General features: G+C 45.3%; 1 protein-coding gene across 2 annotated transcripts in view; it reads left to right on the top strand.

Moving 5' to 3' along the window:
• The window catches only part of ITGA9 (integrin subunit alpha 9), a 331274-nt gene that overhangs the window by 44603 nt on the left and 261678 nt on the right, over positions 1 to 24993 (top strand). For both annotated transcript variants that reach the window (XM_070577273.1, XM_008524662.2), the window contains exons 6-11: positions 4914 to 5043; positions 7271 to 7356; positions 12834 to 12902; positions 17544 to 17681; positions 20832 to 20937; positions 22193 to 22287. In XM_070577273.1, the coding sequence (XP_070433374.1) occupies positions 4914 to 5043; positions 7271 to 7356; positions 12834 to 12902; positions 17544 to 17681; positions 20832 to 20937; positions 22193 to 22287 (624 nt within the window). The remainder of the gene's footprint in view (positions 1 to 4913; positions 5044 to 7270; positions 7357 to 12833; positions 12903 to 17543; positions 17682 to 20831; positions 20938 to 22192; positions 22288 to 24993) is intronic.

Below are 24993 nucleotides of genomic sequence, written 5' to 3'. Positions count from 1 at the left end.
GGCCAGCAGGGGTGTGTGTTGGGGGAGGGGTGGAGAGTGCCTCTTTTAGACACTGAGAGGAGAAAGTAGATTCGTCACAGAAATAGGAACTTATCAGAGATGTTGATGGAGAAGAAAGGGAGAGAAAGAGTTGCCAGGGAGGGGGTGTCACTGTGGTCTCGCTATGTGGAAAGGCAAGGAAGACAAGAGCATTGGGGCTGGGTGGAAGGAGGGCTTGGTCAGAGGAGCGGGAAGGGCAGGAGTGTGGAGGGGAGACTCAGGTGGGTATGCAAGCTCAAGGTGACTGGGGAGATGAGAGGACATATGGAAACTCCAGGCTCTGGGATCCACAGCCCAAAGGAACCATGGTGCGTCAGCATGTGCTGGCTGGAGCATCAACAGTGGGGCTGAGGGGCATGGATGGGCAGGGGATGGCAGCAAGTGGGAGGCTCAGTCCTCTGACTCGGTCACGTGGTCTCCTGGCTGCTCTGGGCTTTGGCCTCTGCATCAGTTCCCAGGCTCTTGGCCTTCCTAAACAGGAGGTCTTTGAACTCGCAGCCTCGCTCGTTTCTGGAACTTCAGCTGTTGGAGGCTGAGCGGGAAATGTGGTCAAAAGGGTCAAGCAGTACTGCCCTCCTCCTCTGCCCTCTGGCTGACCTTGTCACTTGGGCTTGCCTTTGCTGTGGGCTGCGCTGTCCCTGCACAGGGCAGGCAGCTGCCTCCCAAGTTGGATGTGCTTCTATGGCCTTCCGGGCATGGCCATTTTGGCCCAAAGTACTCTGGGCCAGGGTGCCTGCTTGACCTGAAGGTCGGTGACCCTGGGGTTATCAAAGCTGTTTGAGTTATGGATACCACATGAGTTTTAGCCCATCATTGAGGATAAAGGGAGAGTTTCCTGGGAACTGCATTTATTTTTGTAGCCTAGGATAACAGAGGTGATAGATACTCCTAGCCAGCAAGAGAAGACCCCGCCAACGGTTGGTGGACCAACCAAGCCAACGTTGGAGCACCACTGTGGAAACCTGGAGACATCTGGGCAGAACTCTGTTCTGCGAGACTTCTGTTGTAGATCCTGATCACTCTTCTGCCCCACTGCTCGCGCCCACTTGGAGTGTGCAGAGAAAAGCCCGCGGCTTCTCTCAGGCATGCCCAGATATCCCTGTACCTCCAGAGGTTCTGCTAATAAATGCATGCTGGGAAAAGGCCCACACTGCTTATGGATGGAATTCCACACGCGTGATTTGGGCAGTGATGGCCTTTGGCTTGTGGAGAAGCTTGCATTTTTGTGTGTGACATTTGTGTTGGCTGTTCCTGGGTGGTGGAAAGCATGGATAAGGTTTTCCTGGCCCTTGTGAACAGTGCCGAAAGGGCAGAGGCGTCATCTGTAGTGAATGGAAAAAGCAGAATATGAGGCACTTCCAGGAAGAGGCTGTTTCCTGCCCCCCCGCCCCCAGCCCTGAGGGTCTCAGGCTTGGTCTCAGTTTATCTGGTTTGTACTGAAGGGAGAAGGGGGCATGAGCCACTGAGAGGAGGGGGGGGGCGGAAAGTGAGGTGTTGGCTTTAAAGGTTTTTGAGAAGAGGGATCACCTTGTCTTATCCTCTTTGTGATGTTTGAGAGAGTGGATGCAGGCATGTGTTAGACATACATTTCTCAACTTTTATCCTGGATTAATTTAAGTCATCAGAAAGCAACATGTCCACTGCCTGGTGTCCTGAAGAGCCTTCCGGATCTCTAGTGATGCTCAGAGGTTTGGCTTATGAAGAGCTACAGGTGGAGAAAGCTCTACACTGTGTATACAGCTGGTACGAAGGATATTGCTCATATGTTCTTCTGTGCCCTGGGTGTTTGGACACTGATTACAAATTCCCTTCTGAGCTCGAGGCCAAGGAAAAAAATCTCTCTCCTCTGCTGACCTGATCATTTGTCTTTCTCACACCCTTTCTAGAATGAACACAGTCCCTTTCACAGAACAGATGAGTATAAGAGGAATGAATGAATAAATGAATGTACTGCCTGTGTTTTCCCAGTGATGAGTCCTGAGTGCCGAAAGTGATGCATTTTTGTAAAACGGTGAGATCCCTCTGAGAGTATCGGCCTTAGCATCAGCAGCTTCCTTCGAGGTGGACAGGATCTCAGAACCTTAAAATGAAGTACTCCTCAGCAGTCATTCTTGGTTCACACCTTCCTGAATTATCAAGAACACACCATTTAGGCAGGAGTCGGTGGCTTTTCTTCAGTCTGTGCTCACGCCCTACTCTTTGTCAAGGTCCTTTCCCAAAATGACCACAGAGCACATGTTGTTCAAAGCGCTGAAGACCTCGCTGATATCTCCGCTGTCACACGCTTGCTTGCCCGCCCACCTGCATGCTCTATCCTCTTGTCTCTGATCTTCTCTTCAGATGTTTCTGGCTTTTTCAGACATTTGCTCCCTGGGAATTAAGTGTGACTTTATGAACTGTCATTGGAAACTCAGAATCCTCGTGGCAGATCTAAGCCTCCAGGGACTTGTTGGAAACCAGTAGCTTGTGACAGTGGTGAGGCCGGCTCTGCAGAGAGGCGTCAGCCCGGAAGGAGGTTTCTGAAATATAACAGTGTGGGGACTCCAGAGGCCGAGGGAGGGGTGAGTGTGTTTCAGCAATGAGACACGTGTCTGTGATCTCCACGAACTTGTATGACCTGCACTTTTGGGGTTTTGTACAACTGGAGGGTTTACCTCTAAAATCATCTTTATTTTAACTCTTTTGGATAGAATGTTTTTCTAAAACATTTTGTACATTTCCATGTTGCCTTACCCTGAAAATGTCATAACAAAGGGACTTCATTGATCTGTGTATCTGGGGTAGGCTTTCATACTTAATAATAGATGCTTAATAAATATTAAGGGAAAAATGATTTTGTTAGGAAAATAATTTTTATTTCTTACTGCAGTGTAGATACTTTAGAAAATATAGGTAGTCATAAAGAAAGGATTCCCTGTTGGGGAAGGAAGGGATGAAAGCCTCAGCCAGGGACAGCAATGATGTGAGGCTGCAATGGACACCTGCCTCTCCCTCTCCCCCTGCCCCCACCACCTCCACACAGTGTGGGCTCCGTTTTAATGCTGGTGTGATGTCATCCTGTGAATGCATTTTGCATTTCCCATAGAAACCCTTCCTCCTCAGGGTTTAATCATTGTGTTTTTCAAAATTCTAGAACAAAGAAAATAAACTTTAAGGACAGAGAGAGATTCCCATAATCCTATCACCCAGTGGAAAAAACCATAAACATTTTGGGGCTTATCCTTCTGGTCTTTGTCTGTCTAGATTTTTTTTTCCTTTCACAAGACACGATGATAGCTTACATGTTGTTTGGTATATTCTTTTTTTTTTTTTAAGATTTTATTTTTCCTTTTTCTCCCCAAAGCCTGGTACATAGTTGTATATTTTTAGTTGTGGGTCCTTCTAGTTGTGGTATGTGGGATGACATCTCAGCATGGTCTGACGAGCGGTGCCATTTCCATGGCCAGGATCTGAACCAGCGAAACCCTGGGCGGCTGCAGCAGAGTGCGTGAACTTAACCACTCAGCCAAGGGGTCGGCCCCTGGTATATCCTTTTTAACTCAACAGCACTTTGTGACTCTCTCTCAGTGCCATGAGATCTTCTACAGTATTATTATTTTTTTTTGAGGAAGATTAGCCCTGAGCTAACATCTGCCACCAATCCTCCTCTCTTTTTTTTTGCTGCTGAAGACCGGCCCTGAGCTAACATCCGTGCCCATCTTCCTCTACTCTATATGTGGGACGCCTACCACAGCATGGCATGCCAAGCGGTGCCGTGTCTGCACCTGGGATCCAAACTGGCAAAGCCTGGGCCGCTGAAGTTCAACGTGTGAACTTAAGCGCTGTGCCACTGGGCTGGCCCTTTCTACAGTATTTTTAATGTGGCAGAATTCTATTGAATGGCTGTACCATGATTGAGAATCCTTATTATGACATGTAAGTCATTTCCAGCTTTTATTAGCACAGTTATGATGCATCTTCTTGTAGGTAAAACCGTGCACATATTTGTGCTGACTTTCTTGGGTAACTGAATCATTTTTGAGCACTAGATTATCTTCAGTTATGGGTTGTTAGCTGGGTCTATAGCACAAGCATTCCCTCAGGCCTGATGAGGATGCAGGCCCATTTGCCCCTAATCTAAATGCTGGATGACAGCTGTGTCTTTGTGTTGTGGGCGGGGGGGGGGGGGGGGGGGGTCTGTTTTTAATAGTAGTACTGTGTCTTGCTGTCTGTGGTTTCTTCTCTTTCCAGTCTATGTCCTTCCCCTTAGTGAGCCTCTCTGCTCTCTTGTTTTTGTTCTTTCAAGTTTGCAGTGGGCCACAGTGGCCAGAAAACCCAGCCTCAGAACCATTCCTGAGAAGAGAGTCCTGAGGGAGGACTGGAGGGGATTTCCCTGGAGTGTTAGTGCACAGTTTTTGCAAAGCTAATTCCAGTCACTGTTTCCCTCTTGCTGTGTATGGGGCAGAGGTGGGGTTGCTGGAGAGCAGGACTGGAGGCCAGGCTGGGTGAGATGGTGGTGTCTTTTCATGAGCATCGTTCCTGGAATTCTGCAGTTTAGGACAATGAGAAATCTTTGCTGTTTGCTTGTTTGATCCTGGTGTAGAGATGAGGCACTACGTTCAGCCTCACTGTGGGTAGGAGAGGGACCTGGTATGTTGCTCATTCTGTCACCTTGCTCAGTTATCTTCGTCTTTGAGTCCTGATAACCCCATCCGTATCATAGATTCCATAATGCCAGGGAATCTGGCGAAATATTTTATATTGCTCAGCTGAAGAAAATCCTCTGTGAGGGATCTTTAATTCTGGGGTCTTTGCTGTGATTGTGGTTCTCATCACACCGTCTACTCTCCTCTTCAGGTTCCTTCTCTATTTATCTTTGGGTTTCTCTTCTTTAGGAGCTGGTGGTGATGGGCGCCCCGGGGTCATTTTATTGGGCTGGAACGGTCAAAGTGCTGAACCTTACGGACAACACCTATTTCAAATTGAATGATGAAGCGATCATGAACAGACGGTACACGTACCTGGGTAAGTAGCTTGGGGAGATGACAGGTAAGAAAGGGGAAATGGGAGTGATTACCATCAAGCTCACGAATTATTGCTTTGCTAGTGGAAAGAAGAGTTGGTTAGCTTTTACATCTATTGTTCTAATTAGTTACATTTTTAGCCAGGGCACCTTAACATGGAGCCCTGCACACACAAGGTAGTGAGGAGAACAAAGAAGGAGACTGAATTAAAACGATGTGATTTAATTAAAAAGCTGAAATGGAACTTCTAAGGAAGCAAGAATTTTATTTTCTTATTTTAGCAGTTACTCAAGTTCAGATGATCAGATACAAAATGAGTGCAATAGAATCCTAGTTTTCCATGCATTCCTTTGGATGAGGTCTCTGCTTCCTGGTTGCAAAACTGGTTGCAGATAGAGATAACAAGAACTAGAAATGATCATGACAGATGGCAGTCTAATGCTGAAGTTTAATTAAAGGCTCAGAAAATTTTCTCAACCCTTTTAATCTTCTAGAAAGAAGATAGATACAATTTGAGTTAGCAGCCACCAGGCAAGGATGACTCCAGGACAAGACCATGCCTATTTAAGAACAAAGATAGGCTGTCTTCGCTTGTAAACATGACAGTTTTACATAACTCTTTTCTTTAATTCATGTTCTAGATGCTATGACTCTGGACTGAAAATGAAGCTAAATTTAGGAAGGCCTGATGATGAGAAAACAATGCTCGTTCACACTCATTTCATATGGCTTAAATCCGGGGGAGTCCCTGGCCCCCTTTTTGCATAGATGGAGACTCACTTGTGAGATGGTAGTATGGAGCTGTTGACTTGCCTTTTTCCTTCTAACTACAAGTTTTGGTGCAGAGTAGGGACTCAACACATGTTTATTAGATCAGAGAATGAAGAGAAGGCAGAAGAGCCTGGTTTGGGTGCTAGCTTTAGGGTGTAGGATAGATCCTAGGGCCCGTGGCTTCTCCCTGTGGACCAAATAGAGGCTCTTATTGCTGGAGGGGTTGCAAGGGTCATAGAGGCTTTGATATCATCATAATACTCTCAGGTAATGTGAGCCTCCCCGTCTAAAGGAAATCAGCCATGTGGTGAATAGGAATTGATCATGATATGGTGTCATCACAAAACCCACACAGCTTATGATCACAGCACTAGGGTTTGAGGGTGATGACAAGGTTTGGAAAATACATGGCAGCCTGCACAGGGTTTCTGCTGGCCAGAGGATAGCTTTTGGCCTGCTAGCAAGGCTTTCAGAAAGTAGGAGACGTTTAGACTAAACTCAGACAACTTTTACTTTTGTTTCCAGATTCCTTTTGCATCCAGATTCTTTGCTCATCTACCTGCCCACCCACCCACTGTCAGCTTTTTTCTGCCTTCTCTTAGGAGAGAGTGTGGCATGATGGTTAACAGAAAGGGCACTGGAGACACACAGATTGGATTTCCTTAGCCATGTTTAGTCCCTCTTTCCGCATCTGTAAAATGGAAGAAATGATCATACCTTCCTCATAGAGTTGTGAGACGGAGAGATGATGGCATCCAAAAATACATACAAGAATGTTCATAGCAGCTTTACTCATAATAGCCCCCAAATGGGGACAACCCAAATGGCTAGCAACAGGAAAAAAAGTAAAGATACTATGATATATTCTTACAATGGAACATTACTCAACAGTAAAAAGAAACAAACTACTCCTACACTGAACAGTATGGTGAACGTCACAGATGTTAATGTTGAGTGAAGTTCTACACCAGACAAACTTATCATTATACTGATAGAAATCAGAATATTGGCTGCCTGTGGGGGGTACTCACTGGGAGAGGCAATGAGGCTTCTGGGGCAATGGTCGTATGGTTGTATTCACTCTGGGTGGTGATTGTATGGTTATGTACGTGTGTACAGATTTGTTAAGTTCTACACTTCAGATGCGTACTTCATGAAAATTATATCTCAAAAAAGAAAAAGAAATTTAGCATAGTGCCTGTCACAAAGAGGACACTCAGAATGTACTCTTTCCTGCCCTGATGGCTTGTGAACATGTCTTTTTGTGAGATGAGTCATTTTAGCATGAGAAGACTGACAGCTGCCATTTGTTCCCTGGTAATTTATGTTCCAGGAATAACTGAGTCTCATAACTGTCTGGCTAAGAAATGCTTCGGAAACTTTTTCCTCTGATGGGTCTTTTTCTTCCCTGCCCTCCTTTCTCAACCTCATCCTTGGTTTCTGCCCATCCTTTACAGGTTATGCAGTTACCGCTGGCCACTTCTCACACACGTCTTCCACCGATGTGGTGGGAGGTGCCCCACAGGACGAAGGCATCGGAAAGGTGAGGAGGAGGGTCTGTGGAATAGCCTGGGGTTAGATGGAGGTGGGGAGCATGCTGCCGCTGTTATAGTTTGTCAGCTTACTTTGAACTGAACATTCTGCTGATTGGCTGGAAGGTAGGTGATGAAGTATTGGGGAATCTCCTGTCAGTTTCTTTCCAACCACTTTTGAGAATTTACCTTGAACGCTTAATCAGAGTGTGAATACTACTCCCAGGCCTCTCCATTCTCAGCGTATTTTCATCTGAGAGTGTTGTTCACGGCTGACTGTGTGTGTGTGAGAGATGATTAAGACTGACCCCGGGCATCATGGCATCCTCCAAAGGAATGGTATCCAGCCCTATCCAGCTTCAAATCCTCCACTCTCCCAAACCCTTCCCAAGTTTGACTTGCACTTAATGGAGCCAGGTCTAGTCTCAGATATCTTTGGGGCTTTATTAATTTATCTTTGGGCGGAGATTCTGTTACTTATTTCACCAATGTTTTAGAATTAAGACTAGTTCAGCCCCAGTGCTGGACTGGGAATACAGTCATGTGCCGTATAATGATGTTTTGGTCAACAACGGACTGCATATGTGACGGTGGTCCCATAAGATTAGTACCACATAGCCTAGGTGTGTAGTAGGCTCTACCATCTAAATTTGTGTAACTACACTCTGTGATGTTCGCCCAATAATGAAATCACCTAACAATGCATTTCTCAGAATGTATCCCTGTCATTAAGTGATGCATGACTATATAGGGGTCACTTTCCCTAAAGTATCTGACTAGAGTATCCCAGAGACCCCCATGGATCTAGGGTGGTTGAGTGTCTTTGGGAATCATGGCCTCTACAGAGTATGGAGAACTATGCTTGTTGGATCTTTAGCTCCAGGGCACAAGAAATCCAGATTGAGTAGGTCTAGATGAGTTAGTACTCCGCGTTTTTGTTTTTTGAGGAAGATTAGCTCTGAGCTAACTACTGCCAGTCCTCCTCTTTTTGCTGAGGAAGACTGGACCTGAGCTAACATCCATGTCCATCTTCCTCTCCTTTACATGTGGGATGCCTACCACAGCATGGCGTGCCAAGTGGTGCCATGTCTGCACCCGGGATCCGAACCTGCGAACCCTGGGCTGCAGAGAAGCGGAACGTGTGAACTTAACCGCTGCGCCACCAGGCCAGCCCCAGGACTCTGCATTTTTTTTTTTTAATTAATGTTATGATAGATTACAACCTTGTGAGATTTCAGTTGTACATTATTGTTAGTCATGTTGTGGGTACACCACTTCCCCCTTTGTGCCCTCCCCCCACCCCCCTTTTCCCTGGTAACCACCGATCAGATCTCCTTGTCAATATATTAACTTCCACCTATGAGTGGAGTCATATAGACTTCGTCTTTCTCTGACTGACTTATTTCGCTTAACATAATACCCTCGAGGTCCATCCACGTTGCTGCGAATGGGCCAATTTTGTCTTTTTTTATGGCTGAGTAGTATTCCATTGTGTATATATACCATATCTTCTTTATCCAATCATCAGTTTCTGGGCATGTAGGTTGGTTCCACGTCTTGGCTATTGTAAATAATGCTGCGATGAACATAGGGGTGCAAGGGACTCTTGGGATTTCTGATTTCAGGTTCTTAGGATAGATACCCAGTAATGGGATGGCTGGGTCATAGGGTATTTCTATTTTTAACTTTTTGAGAAATCTCCATACTGTTTTCCATAGTGGCTGTACCAGTTTGCTTTCCCACCAACAGTGTATGAGGGTTCCTTTTTCTCCACAACCTGTCCAACATTTGTCATTCTTGGTTTTGGATATTTTTGCCATCTAACGGGTGTAAGGTGATATCTTAGTGTAGTTTTGATTTGCATTTCCCTGATGATTAGCAATGATGAACATCTTTTCATGTGTCTATTGGCCATATTCATATCTTCTTTTGAGAAATGTCTGTTCATGTCCTCTGCCCATTTTTTGATCGGGTTGTTTGTTTTTTTGTTGTTAAGCCGTGTGAGTTCTTTAATCTCTATTATGGAGATTAACCCTTTGTCGGATAAGTGGCTTGTAAATATTTATTCCCAGTTAGCTGTTTTTTGTTTCAATCCTGTTTTCCCTTGCCTTAAAGAAGCTCTTTACTCTGATGAAGTCCCATTTGTTTATTCTTTCTATTGTTTCCCTCAACTGAGGAGTTACAGTGTCCGAAAAGATTCTTTTGAAACTGATGTCAAAGAGTGTACTGCCTATATTCTCTTCCAGAAGACTTATTGTTTCAGGCCTAATCTTTAGGTCTTTGATCCATTTTGAGTTTATTTTGGTGTGTGGTGAAAAAGAATGGTCAATTTTCAATCTTTTGCATGTGGCTGTCCAGTTTTCCCAGCACCATTTGTTGAAGAGACTTTCTTTTCTCCATTGTAGGCCCTCTGCTCCTTTGTCGAAGATTAGCTCTCCAGAGATGTGTGGTTTTATCTCTGGGCTTTCAATTTTGTTCCATTGATCTGTGGACCTGTTTTTGTACCAGTACCATGCTGTTTTGATCACTGTAGCTTTGTAGTATGTTTTGAAATCGGGGATTGTGATTCCGCCGGCTTTGTTTTTCTTGCTCAGGATTGCTTTAGCAATTCGGGGTCTTTTGTTGCCCCATATGAATTTTAGGATTGTTTGTTCAATTTCTGTGAAGAATGTTCTTGGGATTCTGATTGGGATAGCATTGAATCTGTAGATTACTTTAGGTAGTATGGACATTTTAACTATGTTTATTCTTCCAATCCATGTGCATGGAATGTCTTTCCATCTCTTTATGTCGTCGTCAATTTCTTTCAAGAAAGTCTTGTAGTTTTCATTGTATAGATCCTTCACTTCCTTGGTTAAGTTTATCCCAAGGTATTTTATTCTTTTTGTTGCGATTGTGAATGGGATTGAGTTCTTGAGTTCTTTTTCTGTTAGTTCATTGTTAGTGTATAGAAATGCTACTGATTTATGTATGTTGATTTTATACCCTGCTACTTTGCTGTAGTTGTTGATTATTTCTAATAGTTTTTCTATGGATTCTTTGGGGTTTTCTATATATAAGATCATGTCGTCTGCAAACAGCGAGAGTTTTACTTCTTCATTACCTATTTGGATTCCTTTTATTTCTTTTTCCTGCCGAATTGCTCTGGCCAACACCTCCAGTACTATGTTGAATAGGAGTGGTGAAAGTGGGCACCCTTGTCTTGTTCCTGTCCTCAGAGGGATGGCTTTCAGTTTTTGTCCATTGAGTATGATGTTGGCTGTGGGTCTGTAATATATGGCCTTTATTATGTTGAGGTACTTTCCTTCTATACCCATTTTATTGAGGGTTTTTATTATAAATGGGTGTTGGATCTTGTCGAATGCTTTCTCTGCATCTATTGAGATGATCATATGGTTTTTGTTTTTCATTTTGTTGATGTAGTGTATCACGTTGATTGACTTGCGGATGTTGAACCATCCCTGTGTCCCTGGTATAAATCCCACTTGATCATGGTGTATAATCTTTTTGATGTATTGCTGTATTCAGTTTGCCAGAATTTGTTGAGGATTTTTGCATCTATGTTCATCAGTGATATCGGCCTGTAGTTCTCCTTCTTTGAGTTGTCCTTGTCAGGTTTGGGGATCAGAGTGATGTTGGCTTCATAGAATGTGTTAGGGAGTACTCCATCTTTCTCAATTTTCTGGAATAGTTTGAGAAGAATAGGTATTAAGTCTTCTTTGAATGTTTGGTAGAATTCTCCAGAGAAGCCGTCTAGTCCTGGACTCTTATTTTTGGGGAGGTTTTGATTACCGTTTCTATTTCCTTACTTGTGATTGGCCAGGACTCTGCATTTTTAACCAGCTTCATAGGTTGTCTTATAGGAAAGGCTAAACAGAGGAATGCTCTTTGGATCTGAGCTCATAGGGGTGGACCTATGATAGAATCTGGCCATATCTCTGGGGGCTTGGAGAAATGGCATCTAGAGAGGCCCAGATGGGCTGAGACCACTATTAATTGGAGCCTTCAGCCAGGATGTCAGTATGATATGCTGATTAGGCTTGACTGTGATACATTCATGACGGCTGTTTTCCTGGATCGTCCTGGGCAGGAGTTGGGAGCCATGTTTCTGGAGCATGTGCCTCCCTCTTCGCTAACACTGATGCTATGGAGAAAGGTTCTTTGAAAATGAAACCAGATAAAATCCCAGAGCACTGAGTTGGGGGAGGCATGCAGATGAGCTCTGATAACTTCAAGAAAGAGGTGGATCTTTCTGAGTCACATGAATTTCTCTAGATGGTGGAAGGAAATAGCACCAAGAGCTGTTCCCACATTGATAATGTCTTTTAGGGAGGATCTGCACACAGCGGGGCATCTCTGTAGTGTTGGTAACAATGCTCAGCTCCCAGCACGGTGATGCGGATGCCTTGAATTCGTGCTGATGAGAGCAGCTTTCTTTTCTCACCAGTTGCAGAAAACTTGATCTAATTTTATAGATTTCTCTTCAGGTGGTTGTGATAACTGCATAGTCCCTGTCAAGTTTTTAAGTTGAGAATTGTATTTATGATAGAGCCAGACAGAGTAAATCCTGGATCCAGTTATCAAAAAAGAACATGAAAATGCTTTTCAGTTGGACCACATGAAAGGCACTGGGGAAACTGGTCACAGTTGACAAAGTTGCCGACTGTTCCACATTCCTAGGGATGGGAGCTGGTACAGACTTGATTTCCAAGAGCCCCAAAATGGATCTCTGGCCTTCAGGATTTGGGTGGTTATTCATTTTTGGTGTCAGAGCTTGAAAGCGTTCACACTAAGATGGCAGTTCCTTACCCCACGGGAGAGTCCTCTGCTCTGGTTCTCATGGGACACTCTTCCCATAAAATGAAGCTTGAAAAAGAACTTCCATAGTCATGTCGCTTAGAAGTTCCACATCAACGATCCTCCTTGTGGTGGAGATTCATGGTGTAAATGTACATAATAAAGGCTCTGAAAAGTCCTCTGGAAAAGGAATTTATTTAATGTTGACTCCTAGCATTTCCCAAACTAAACTCATATTTGCCCAAGCAGGTCTCATGGCACTAATGTTCTGTGGAATCACTTTGGAAAACTGCTTTGTCTAAAATTCTCACCTCCATCCCTCTGTCTCATATTGTGATACCTGCTAAAGCTCTAATAGGAATGAAGGAAATGTTTTAAGGAAGGAAATACTTACTCCAGGAGTTCACTTGTTTACTAGTAATTTGGAAGCTCCTTGGGTCTTATTGTACATGGCTTCTACAAACAATGTGGTTCAGGAGCAGTGGAGGTGATTTCTGCCTCAGGGTTGAAGGACACTTTCTTTGTAAAACTGGTAAAATGTGAGCTATGCCGACTTCTTTATTATCAGTTATTGTGAGCGCACCTGCCATGCGTCTAGTGGGACATTTAAATAGGACTTTTAGGAGGATGCTGATAAGTATCTTTGGTGATTGCTTCCATCTTAATGAACTTTTCTTTTTTCATTCCATAGGTTTATATTTTTAGAGCTGACCGAAGATCAGGCACCTTAATTAAGATTTTTCAGGCATCAGGTAAAAAGGTGAGATTTTTGGTATAAGTGTGTTTTTGTTGTTGTTTGAGAGATGTCATCATGTGGGAATCAGTTCTTACTTTTTAGAAGATTGGCTTAAAGGCCCCATCTCTGCCCTACATTTATATGGTGCTTCCATCTGCATGTTGGTGCCTTGAGCTTCTCAACATTGTGTGTAACCTGCATGTTCACAGGATGCATGCTTGCTGTAGGAGACATGTAGCGAGACAAGTTTGTATGTAGCCAAGTTACAGCACAGAGATTTAGAAGGTTGTCCATAGTTCAGACATGGTCATCAAAATTATCGCATGCTCTTTCTCTCTGCCCTTCTCTACCTCTGTGCCTCTTGGTGCCTCTCTGTCTGTCTTTCATACATATACATCTATACCTCCAGAGAGAGCAGGTCCTGTTGACTACAGGTAGCAAACCGTGGTATATGATTGATTACTTTCCAAGGAGGCACTTGGACAAACGGTTCTCATTCTCCCTATTTCACCAAATCGGTGCTGCCCTCTCCTCCTTGCACCCTGAGCCCTCTGGCTCTATTGCCTTGGGGACTGTTGGCACACAAAGAAAAACCAAACAAAAATCACCCAGTTCCTTTTAGAACCTTGGAATAGAAATAGCTTGGGAAGGCTGCCCTGAAATTAGTCCTGGGCAGGGTTTATCTGCCTGTGTCATCTTGTCCTCACCCTGTTGCTAATCCTAATTCCTGCAAGTTTCCATTATACTGCACCATAGTCTGAAATTAAGCCAAGTAGAGATTCCTTTGATTAATAAGCAACGTCTTTCACGGGCTTATCAGTCATGCACACCTTAGTGTGACTTAGATCAGCAGGATTGTTTAGCAAAATAGGCTGCTCTAAGGGGACACAAGTTTGGGCTGGGAGGTAAGCGGGTAGTTTGGAGGCTGGTCTTGCTGGAGGCCCTAGTGAGCTCTGCAAAGAAGCACAGGGTGCCTGGGACTTGGGAGGGAGGTTCTAGGAGATAGAATGTCAGAAGGTGATTTTACCTACTACAACTCCAATAAAAGGGAGAGAAAGTGATTGTTTCCTTTCTGGGTGGGCCAGGTGCCCCACTTCAGGTCCTGCGGTGAGTTAGACCTGCTGTACATCAGCCTGGCCTCATGACATATTCTTCTGCTGGTGAATCCTCTTCTAAGTTCCAAAAATCCCACTCACAAGTAGAACTTATTCCAATTTTAACAACCTTAATATGTATACTTAGTATATAGTTGTCATAATCTTTTCAATAAAAAACAGCTTTGCCAAACTCAGTTTTGTAAAGTTTTCTCTGAGAGCAGCTCTGCTTTTGCCCTGAGAACTGTGCTGGCCTATGTTATTTTAACATTTCCAAAACCGCAGAGCAGCAACACTGGAAAATGACTGTGAGCAATTCTGCAAAAAAGGTTTTCCAAGCACCCCTAAAGTTAGAAAAGAAATAACTCGTGCCATTTGTGATAAAAGGAGTCCCAAAGAGCAAGTAGGGTGTGAACGCTGCTAAGCCTAACATTTTAGATCTTTCTCCAAAAGATAGTAAATGGGTGAGTGTGGAAAACCCAAACCCCCAATGCTCCCCTTCCAATGTCCCTGGGCTCTGAAAGCATAAAATTAAAGGATTCTTCCCCCCCCAGATTTATTGGGATATAATTGACATCTAACCTCGTGTAAGTTTAACGTGTGCAACATGATAATTTGATACACATGTATTTTGTAAAATGATTACCACGATAAGGTTAGTTAACACATCCATCACTTCACATAACTATTATTTTTAAAGGACTCTTTCAGGTGATTTGTGGAGCTTAAACACGTCTATCACCCTGTTTTCAGAGTATTTTCATGTTTAACAGTAGCTGTGCCTCCCCACCTGCTGCTTCTGTCCTCCACTCCCTGCTTCCTATGCCCAGGACAGACCCAGTTAATGCCTCTTGTCCTGGCATGATTAACAATCTAATTGTGCCCTCTCTCCTTCGCAGAAACCCCCTGGTTTGGATGATAACTTACACTCATCTGTGATGGTCGTGGTCAGATTTTGGGGAGTAGATTTGAGAGTAGGTCATGTGCAAGGTGAACATTTGAGAACCTATTGTCCAAACTTCCTGGACTTGATGACGTGGAGCTCCAGGACAGACACACTGGCATGTCTGCTTGAATGTCATTATGACCTGTCGTGGCTGCCTGAGGAGGGGGACTAAAGACCCAGGTGTTCCACCTCCCAGCTCCGGAGCTGGGCTGCTTTTTATTTTCTTTAAGACTCTTCCTGGCCTTACCTTGCCCTCTTCCAGAGTTACTCCTTCCTTCTGCCACTCACTCTTGCCCTCTTGTTTCATTGTCTTCTAGCTTTACACCCGTCATCTTCTTTCTAATTTTGAAACAGACTATTACTCTCTTTATACATCTTATTCTTCTTTTTGCCAGAAGAAATGAGAAATTCTTGTCTCTCTGACTTCTCCATTATTTCATAGGGAAAGGAAATGACCCCAGGCTTTCAAAGGATGTCTTTAGCTTTACCCCTGTGTCTAGCCACACACAGAGAGGAGGGTTCTGACTCAGTAAACCACTGATCCACTTCTGCTTTTGTTTGGCCAGAATTTAGTCAGATAGTCTTGTCTCCTGACCTCACCATTAGGAAAAAAACCCCCAAACAGTTCCGGTCTCAATGGGTTGATCTCCATCATGTAGTACTTATGAGAAATCACCAATATATGTGCAATTCAGATGTTAATATAGACACAGGTCCCCACATTTCCAGGCTGGTGGGAGAGCTCTGATCAAGGAACACTCACCCCAAAGCATGTCATTGCCATATCGAAGTTGTATTGAGTTAATGGGGTATGTGAAGCATTTGTATGCCAAAACTTAGATAGTCTTCATGTAAAGGATTTCTGGTTGAACACCAATGAAGATGCCAAGTTAAATAGCCCATTGGAACGAAACAAATTGTTCCCCTGGGGCTCAGCCAGAGAGAACAGCCACAGCTTCGTCTTCGGGGCCTTGCCTGGGTCTCACTGGTTTCTTTGACTAAAGTCCAGATAGTAAGATGGACAAGGCCGCTGAATCAATGACTGGCGACTTGGTTCTGTGCCCCCCGTTCCCCAAGATTCTAAATCTTCCCCGTGCCCTTCCCTCTTGGGAATGGGTGGTTGTGGGGAATGGTGTGGGTTGGGTGGACATGGCCTTGGCATGTGACAGGGAAGGACTTGGAGTCCTCCTGTCCCAAGGTTATTTGCAGTATCTAGGCTGTAGCACCCTTCACCTCTCTCAAACTCCCCGAGTTAGCTGCCAACAAAGTCTAACAGCAAAAGAAAGTGCTTGTTCATGTCAATAAAACTGGAGTCCTTTTATTTGAAAACTTTTATTTTAAAAGGATAGCTTTTAAAGCGTGCACGCACACACACACAAAGAGGTTACAAACTGGCAGCCTTTGGAGAGGATCCAGCCAACAAAAATTTTTGTTTGGCCAGCATGGTATCTTTGTTTATTATTTTTTAATATGAATTAGTTGCCAGCATTTTAAAAATAGGCACTTCAAATAAAATTTTAGATTTTTGGTTTTTCTTTTTTTTTTTTTCTCCCCAAAGCACCAGTACATAGTTGTATATCCTAGTTGTAAATCCTTCTAGTTCTTCTGTGCGGGATGCCACCACCGCATGGTTTGATGAGTGATGTGTGGGTCCGTGCCCAGGATCCAAACCAGCAAACCCCACGCTGCCAAAGCAGAGCACGTGAACTTGACCACTATGCCGCTGGGCCAGCCCTGGCTTTTCTTGAAAAACGGGAAGGTCAGCCTTCTCTGGGTCAGCCTTCGTCCTGGTAGCAGTTGACTGCAGCTGGGTCAGAGCTGCTCTTTGAGCTGGGTCTATGGAATCCAGTTTGCCATAGTCTCCACCACTGCCCATTTTTTCTCAGAAGGAACAGAAACCAAGCGTCTCTTGCCACCTTTAAGCCTCCTTGCACTGTTATTTGTTTTTTCTTATACCTGTTATATCACCTGCCTGGATCCCTTTGGCATTTGGGTTTAAGGCCCTTGATTTAAATAATAGATACTGGGTTAAGCTATGATTAGAGAAATCCAGTATAACCTGGCTGTGTCCCCTCATCCATCAAGGTGTCTTATGAGTTGTACCTTTTTCTGTTGCTTCAGCTCATGCCTTCCTAACCAATCTTTACTTATGCACAAGACTCAGAGAGGGCAGTCTATTTCCCCACAGAACCTTTATTTGCATGCCTGCCTTGTGTTCTGCAGTTTCTTATTCCTACTTGCTTGACTTTGTCAAATGTCTGATATACAAGTCACTTTTATTATGGTTGTAACCTATATTTGCAACCTCAGCTTGCATTTTTAAAAACAGTCGCTCATTCTCCAGGCATGGGTCCCTTTGTTTTCCCCTTGGTAGGGCTCCAGGGAAGAGGGCTCATTAGCTTTGGTCTCGTGTTGACTGGGGGCTCCACGTCGCAGCCAGCAGGCCCAGGGAAGTCAGGTTTTTCACTGCAGGCCTGGGCATTCTGGCTTCCTGGGCAGTGCAGCTGTCACAGCCTCTGAGGGGCTGGGGGGCAGGTGTTTCTGAAGCAGTGGGCTGGAGGAGAGCGAGGGCCTCCTGTGTGCGGCAGACACTGAATGCTTTGTTGCAACTCAACTTGGTTGCAGATGGGCTCTTACTTCGGCTCCTCCTTATGCGCAGTTGACCTGAATGCGGACGGCCTCTCTGACCTGCTGGTGGGGGCCCCCATGTTTTCTGAGATCAGGGACGAAGGGCAGGTCACCGTCTACATCAACAGAGGAAATGTGAGTACAGTGCTGGGCAGCATGTGGATGGGGTCCGGGAGAGGGGCATTTGCCCGGTGAGAGTGACTGAGCACCCCTCTGGGCCTTGCACCGGGCCTCATTACCCAGAGGAGGTGAGAAGGTGTGCGTCCTACCTTCAGAAAGCTCAATGTTCCTTTAATGGAAAGTTAGATGCAGTGTTATGACTGCAAACATATAGGGGTCAAGAAGTCTTAGTGACTATGGTTTGAGTGCTTACTATGTACCAGGAATTGTTCCTCTTGCTTTCTGTGAGTGATTTCAATGTAATGTGCACATGGTATCAGGAGGTCTCCATTTTTCGGGTGAAAAAACTGACACCCAGAGAGGTTAAGTAACCTGCCCCAAATCACACAGCTAAGAAGTGGTGGGGCTAGGATTTGAACCTAGGCGAGCTGGCTCCAGAGCTGCCGTGCTTCGTATCTAGGGCATGTTGCCTCCCTGGGAGTATACACGCGTCTGCGTGAGGAAGCAAAGAAGCCTTCTCAGAGGACACAATGGCTGGGAAGCATCTTTTTTTTTTTTTTTTGAGGAAGATTAGCCCTGAGCTAACTACAGCCAGTCCTCCTCTTTTTGCTGAGGAAGACTGGCCCTGAGCTAACATCCATGCCCATCTTCCTCTACTTTATATGTGGGACACCTGCCATAGCATGGCTTGCCAAGCAGTGCCATGTCCGCACCCGGGATCTGAACCAGTGAACCCCGAGCTGCTGAGAAGCGGAACGTGCACACTTAACCGCTGTGCCACTGGGCCGGCCCCTGGGAAGAATCTTGAAGAAGGAGTAAGAGTTAGGCAGACAGGCAGGGGTGGGCTGGGTGCTGGGCAATTGGGTTGAGGTGTGAGGCAGTGGGACCACTTAATTCAGGGTGGTGAGACTAGGGGATTGAGTGGGGGGCCAATGCAGTGGAAAGGGGCCATAATCATAATGTCCCTTATTCCGCAGAACCATGGAAAGGAGGTGACTGGGTCAGAAGGATGCCTCTGGCCCTCTGCAGCAGAGTGGAGGGTGGCAGGGGCTGGAGGAGAGCAGTGCATCAGTGGAGGCAGGAGACCGATGAGAAGGCAGAATCTTTTCAGGATCTAGAAGTAAGAGTATTCAACAAGAGGGAAATCATTAAATGAAGAAATTCTGTTACCAACAGCCTTTTAGCTAACACGACAACGTGCCTGTGAGAGTCAGTGACAAAGCAGAATAAAAACTGCAAATGCAAACCACCTTTAAAAATATACAAAATACGTAGAGAATATTAATAACAGATCTCTCTGGGTGATGGTGCTTGGGTAGATTTTTAGTTTTATCTTTATCCAAATAACGAGAATGTAAAACTTTCATAATAAAAAAAAAATCACTAAAAGTGTACTTTTGAGCGGTGACCCAGATGCTAGTTATCCCATTTGGGAGGAGGCGGTGTTGATTAACTATGGCTAGGTGGGCAGATGCCAGAAAGAGAGGGCAGTCATTTGAAGAGGAGCCAGGGGAGCATTAGAGCCTTGGGCTTTCTTGGGTGTTTGCAAGTTTTGGGAAGGTGGATCTGAAACCTGGGAGGGAGGGTACTTCCTGGTACCTGTTGCAGTGACTCTTGGCATCTTCAAGCCCACTGACATTCTAAGAAGGGGGACCGGGTGGGTGAGGGGAGAAATGAGGTGATCCTTAGGGAGATTAGAACAGCTGGCATTCAGTGGCTGCTGGCCACCCTGTTTGCAGGAGACTGACACATTTGCATGGGTGTTATTCAGGCAATAAGGTGACCAGCCAAGAGCCCCTCGCTGTGTCTAAATCAGGGTGTGGAATCTTGGAGCAGGCCCTCCAGACCTTCTCGGGGCACGTTGCACCCACAAACTCCCTACCCCCACCGCCGTTTCCTAATGCCATGTGGTTACCCCAAGTACCAGGGTATTGTTATTTCTGGTGAACCTCATCCTCTTTGATTAATGATTGCAAGGCAGAGTGGAGGAGTAGGAAAAATGATGACTTAAGAGCTAGATGGACGTGTGTTTGAATCTTGGTGTTGCCACTTACTGGCCTTGGTGATGGGGACAAATAACTTGAAATTGGTGGCTCAGTTTCCTCATCAGTGAAGTGGGGAGAGTCATAAGGTCTTCCTTACAGAGTCCTTGTGAGATTTAAGTGAGGAGATGGCTATTACAGTGCCTGGTACACACAAAGAATCCGTGCTTCCTCCTCTCCACCACACTAATAGGAAGAAATCGACACTTATTTGTGTTGTAGGACGGGGGTGTTCATTGACTTAAGAAACCATCACATCTTTATTGTTCCCAAGTTGCAAGTTTTTTGTGTTTATAATGAAAAAGAAGATTCAGTCGTAACAAAAGCCAGACACTCCCTGGGATGTCTGTGGCTGTACGGTGGGTGCATAGCGCCTCTGCACTGGCACAGATTTAGACACTCTTATGCCGCAAAACATCAGATGGTGTTTTAACACTCTGACGTTCACGTGTCAATGATTTGGGGGTAGAGTGGGTATCCTCAAGATGGCTTTCACTGCCACCATCACCATTGACCCCTCCCTCTGTTGGTTGGTGTTTGCTCAGGAAATCCAACCCACACACGATAGTGGACATGGTTGTGTGTACACCACCCCCACTCCCTGGCCAAGAACAACTGAGTGTTGGATTTTCTGAGCTAGGACTCCCTCTGTCAAGATTACTAATATGTGCAACTTACAAAACAGCTTTTTAGACTTGTACTCAAAGGCACAGGAGAGGAAAAATAGAAATATACATTCCCTTTAAAAGCAATTTGGGGAAAAAGTGTTCTGCTATAAGGAAAGCTGAGAGGCTACCGTGGGGACAGATAGGGTGGTTGCTTGGTTTCTAGAGTGTTAAGACGAAAGAGAGGTTTAGTATTGGCCAGCATGACCATCTCCTTCCCTCTCAGACATGTCTCAGGCTGTTGGAGACCCTCCTGCTGCCCAGGTGAAAGGGACTCCTTTTGCCACCAGGAGAGAGAAGTTGGGGAGCCTGTGATTTTGCCCAGGTGTTTCCTGTCCATGGGTGTGCTCCAGGGGGGGCAGCAGTCTCAGCTCTGGTTTTTTATTGTTTTTTTTTGTTGTTGTTCGTTCTGTTTGTTTTTGTTTTGTTTTCCGTTTTCCCTCCATCCTGTTTCCCAGGGAGCCCTCGAGGAGCAGCTGGCCCTGACTGGGGATGGCGCCTACAACGCACACTTTGGGGAAAGCATCGCCAGCCTGGACGATCTTGATGATGATGGCTTCCCAGGTCAGTGAGCTCGCGTCTGCCATCTCACTCAGCCCTTGTGTGACGTGCTCCTAGATCCACCTGCCTGCTTGGAAGGCCCATCAACGCACCCTGGGGAGAGAGGACGCCTTTTAGAAACAATGTCCTCCATGTAGACACAGGGCTGAGCTCTGACCCCGCTGGAGTTTTGCTTCTGCATAATTTGTTCTCGTCTGCTCAGCGTTCTTTGCTACGTGTTTGCTATGCAAGTGAATCTTGGGGTTGGTCCACTGGGGCTTCTATGGCAGAGAAGTTTGAACCTGCTTCCTCCTTCCCCAAACCCTTGTTTCTGAGCCTCTGATGCTCTATGATGCTCTACTGTGTTATTAGTGAAATGAGTAAGGGGAGAAATAGACATTCTCTTCCCTGATAGAGACAGCACACTACACGGAGTTGTGAATATGTAAGTGTTGGGAGGGGTGGGGGTGTGTATACCTGATGTCTAGTTCTCTTTGGATAGCAGTATCCTTTATAGTCTCTTCGCTTCTCTCTCTGGTCTGTTAAATACCGCCTGCCCTCACGGTATATATAGTATTCAGACATCAGGACCTGGGGGAGCTGTGTCACTAGGGGAGATAGCTGAGTTGGAAGATGGGCGGAGGGGCAGCTCTTGCCTCAGGCCAGGCGTCCAGGCTCCTTTGATAGCCTCATACCAGTGGCCAGAGAGGGCTTTGTTTGAAGAGAGGGGACCCGCTTGAGGTCACGTGGGTGCATGCCCCTCACCCTTGACCTCACTTCTGCAGACATACAACTTGCATTGGAAGCAAAAGAAAAAAGTAAGGAGGATCTAGGCTTTGTTTCCAGGAGTTGTCAGTTTGTGAGAGTGATGTTGATTACTCTTTGGTGAGATGAATGCTATTTTATATAATTCTCTTATCCGGGAATAGAGTTGACTTTCTCAGTTATGCAATAACCATTGTCTACGGAATTTCCCTCTCTCACCAAAAGAATCTAGAGTGGGCAGTTTATATTGGCATTTCTTTTATTGGATGGCTCAATGACTTTTCCTATGAGGATGAGCTAGAAACTTCTCTGGAACTAAACTCAACTTCTATCATTTTCTTTCTACTTTCTTTTTTTCTTCTAAGAGATTATGTGCCTAGTTTAATGTTTAAACTATCAACAACCAAGAAATTTCTGGCATGGAGGGACTCAGACATGATGAGAGGAATTAGGAAAACCACCCTTTATTACTCCATATGGCTTTTCTAACCCATAGCTGTTTTTCTCCCCTCAGATGTGGCCATTGGTGCACCCAAGGAGGATGACTTCTCCGGGGCGGTCTATATCTATCATGGCGATGCCAGTGGGATAATCCCTCAGTACTCAATGGTAATTGGTGTGAGAGTGACATGGTAACTGTTCATACATTTATTTGACAAACATGCAGGGAACCTGTACTCCATCCCATGCCGTGGGAGTACCAAGGAACACACAGCACTGTTCCTGCCTTCAGCTTTCTTACTCTCTAGTGAAAGACGTAAACAATTGGTATTGCTTATTAAATACAAAAACGTACTCATAGGCTCTCAAGTTTGCTCATGTTCAGGAGTGTGTTCTGCCTGCAAAAGGTAGTACCCGAATTCTTACCCAGAGTTAGAGCTATTGATTTAAGAAGAGGAGGCTTTTGGGGCCGGCCTGGTGGCATAGTGGTTAAGTTTACATGCTCCGCTTCAGCAGCCCAGAGATCACAGGTTCAGATCCTTGGCGTGGACCTAGCACCACCTGTCAAGCCACACAGTGGTGGCATCCCACATAAAATAGAGGAAGATTGGCACGGATGTTAGCTCAGGGCCAATCTTCCTCAAAAAAAAACCAAAACAGAAAACAGGGGCTTTCCTTTTTTTGATTACTCTTTTGTCAACCATCTGTGCTTAGCCAAAGGAATAGGTTGTAAAAAATAATCTAGAGAGATAATGGGCTACGGAGGAGGGGCCCAAAAGCTATCACAGGGCTGCTGTCTCCATTGGCGTTGAAACAAGGAGCTGGTCAGAGCTCTGGCCTTACGCTTCAGACATGGAAATGCGGAAGTGGTGAGTTCTGTTTTTTTGCCATATCAGCTTGGTGTTCAATCTTGCTGATGGTGTCAAGCCCGGCCCATGGGAAAAAAGGAAGTCACTCTGGACAGAAGCATCGTCAGGATATTTGTGGATGTCTGTGTGTCGAGTTGCACAGGCCTGTGTCTTTCTTCCAGTAGATCACTGACAGAAAGGGACTGAGCACAAATTGAGAAATTTCCAATCAGCAAATATTGATTTTTTTGAATACTTATGTGCTTATCACTTCCTCCTCATGCTTATATTTCTCATCACAAAGAAGCTTGCCTCGTATCTTGATTATTGCTAAGGAAACAAGTTTAACTGAGTCCTGTTCTTATAAAATGTTGTATAAAATGAAATAGTTGTATCAAAACCTGTCCGTGTATGAAAGTCTCTAGGTAAGAAAAACAGTCTTTACAAATTGATTTTAAGAGGCAGTACAGACATGCAAGGTCAATTCATACGTTCATAGTTGTTCTTGCAGCGGATCTAAGTTAGCTAGGGGAAGGTTGAAGGTTGGTTGGTTGGTTGGTTGGCAGTGGAGCTTCAGGCTCCCTCTGTGCTGGGGCCTCCTCAGCTTCATGACTCCTGCCGGAGACAGATGCTGAGGGAGGTGCTGGCGAGAGGAGGGGTGGCTTTTTGAGTGCCTGCTCTGCAGACCTCTTCCCTTTAATCCTCAGAGTAACGAGGTGAGAAGGGTACCTTTAATTATCTACCTTTTATTTCTGACTGGCCCAGGGAGGTTGTTTAACTTGCCCAAGGTCACCAGCTTATAAATGGCAATATGGCTACTGAAGCATTGCCAGTCTGACCCCCAAATCTTTTATTATAACCACCCCCCTTAGCTCCACTTTGGAAAAAGGAACCCTCAGGGAAGATCCATTGGAAAGCTTAGGAGTATGGAAACTTCTTTTACCATGAGGCATACATACTCCAAGGGACATTTATCTACGAGGGCCATCTTCTTTTCATTAGAAATGAATAATGGTGGGAATAAACTCTTAGGTGATATCGCCAATGTGTCAGGGGGAATAGGGCTTCTGGCACAGTTTGGGGGCCACGTCCGTGTCCCAAGGGCTGTTCTAGTCTGGATCAGGGATGCTGTTGCCAGTGTGACAAGCTGAAAGTCATCCAGGGAGCCCTGTCCTCAGGCAGCCATCGGGGTCACCCTCCATGCATCCTCCTGGAAACTTGGTCCCAGACCTTGGAAGCTAATCACACAGAGAGGCAACCTGCGGGAGGCTCCAGCTGCCCCTCCTCCTGCGGCCGGCCTCTAGTGTTGTGTTCTGTTGCTGGGTGGAATCCCTGCAGAGCACTGAAGTAGAAATTTTGTGGTTTGAGTAGAGTGTCTTTAGTAGGAAGCGGGGATCAGCAGCTGGAACTGTCCTGCCTTTGTCAGCACGCAGGCTGGCTCCTTAGCTTTGACAAAGAAGTGGTTTGGGGCTCTTTTAAAAAAAAAAAAAAAAGAAAGAAACCATGATTATACATTTCCAGCCTGCTAATATGTGTATGATAAGGTCAGTGATTTAAAAGGAAAAAAATCCTTTAATGATAGATTCTTCGGGACCCAGGCCCAGACAGAGGGGGCATTGTGTGGGTGAACTAGAGGAGGAAGTCAGAAACAACTCTGGGCAAGCCCGGCGCTTTTCTTTGGCCCAGATTGGTATTATTTCTGCTGGGTAAATTGTGAGATCAGGGCCTGAAGTTCCTCCGTGTTACTCTTTAGCTCATTCCGCTTTCTTGAGTTCACCACGGAAAGTGTTGACTTTAAGATCCTGTGTGCCTTTCTCAATTTGAGAGCCCGCTGGGCATGGCATGGCGGTCCCTGTGATCTTTCCCCCACCGTAAGGACACTGCATATAAACCTGGTCAAGCGGAGGTTTTCCAAGGCTCCTGGTTTTCATTTAGAGTTATTAGCACTGAGCAGACTTATCTTCCTGGCTTTATGGCATAATGGCCTGCAGATGTCTGTGGGATAACTTAAGCCTGCATTGCCACC

The sequence above is a fragment of the Equus przewalskii genome, chromosome 15, assembly GCF_037783145.1.
Source record: "Equus przewalskii isolate Varuska chromosome 15, EquPr2, whole genome shotgun sequence".
NCBI lineage: Eukaryota > Metazoa > Chordata > Mammalia > Perissodactyla > Equidae > Equus > Equus przewalskii.
Note: the sequence above shows the minus strand (reverse complement) of the source record. Positions and strands in the feature narration are given on the sequence as shown.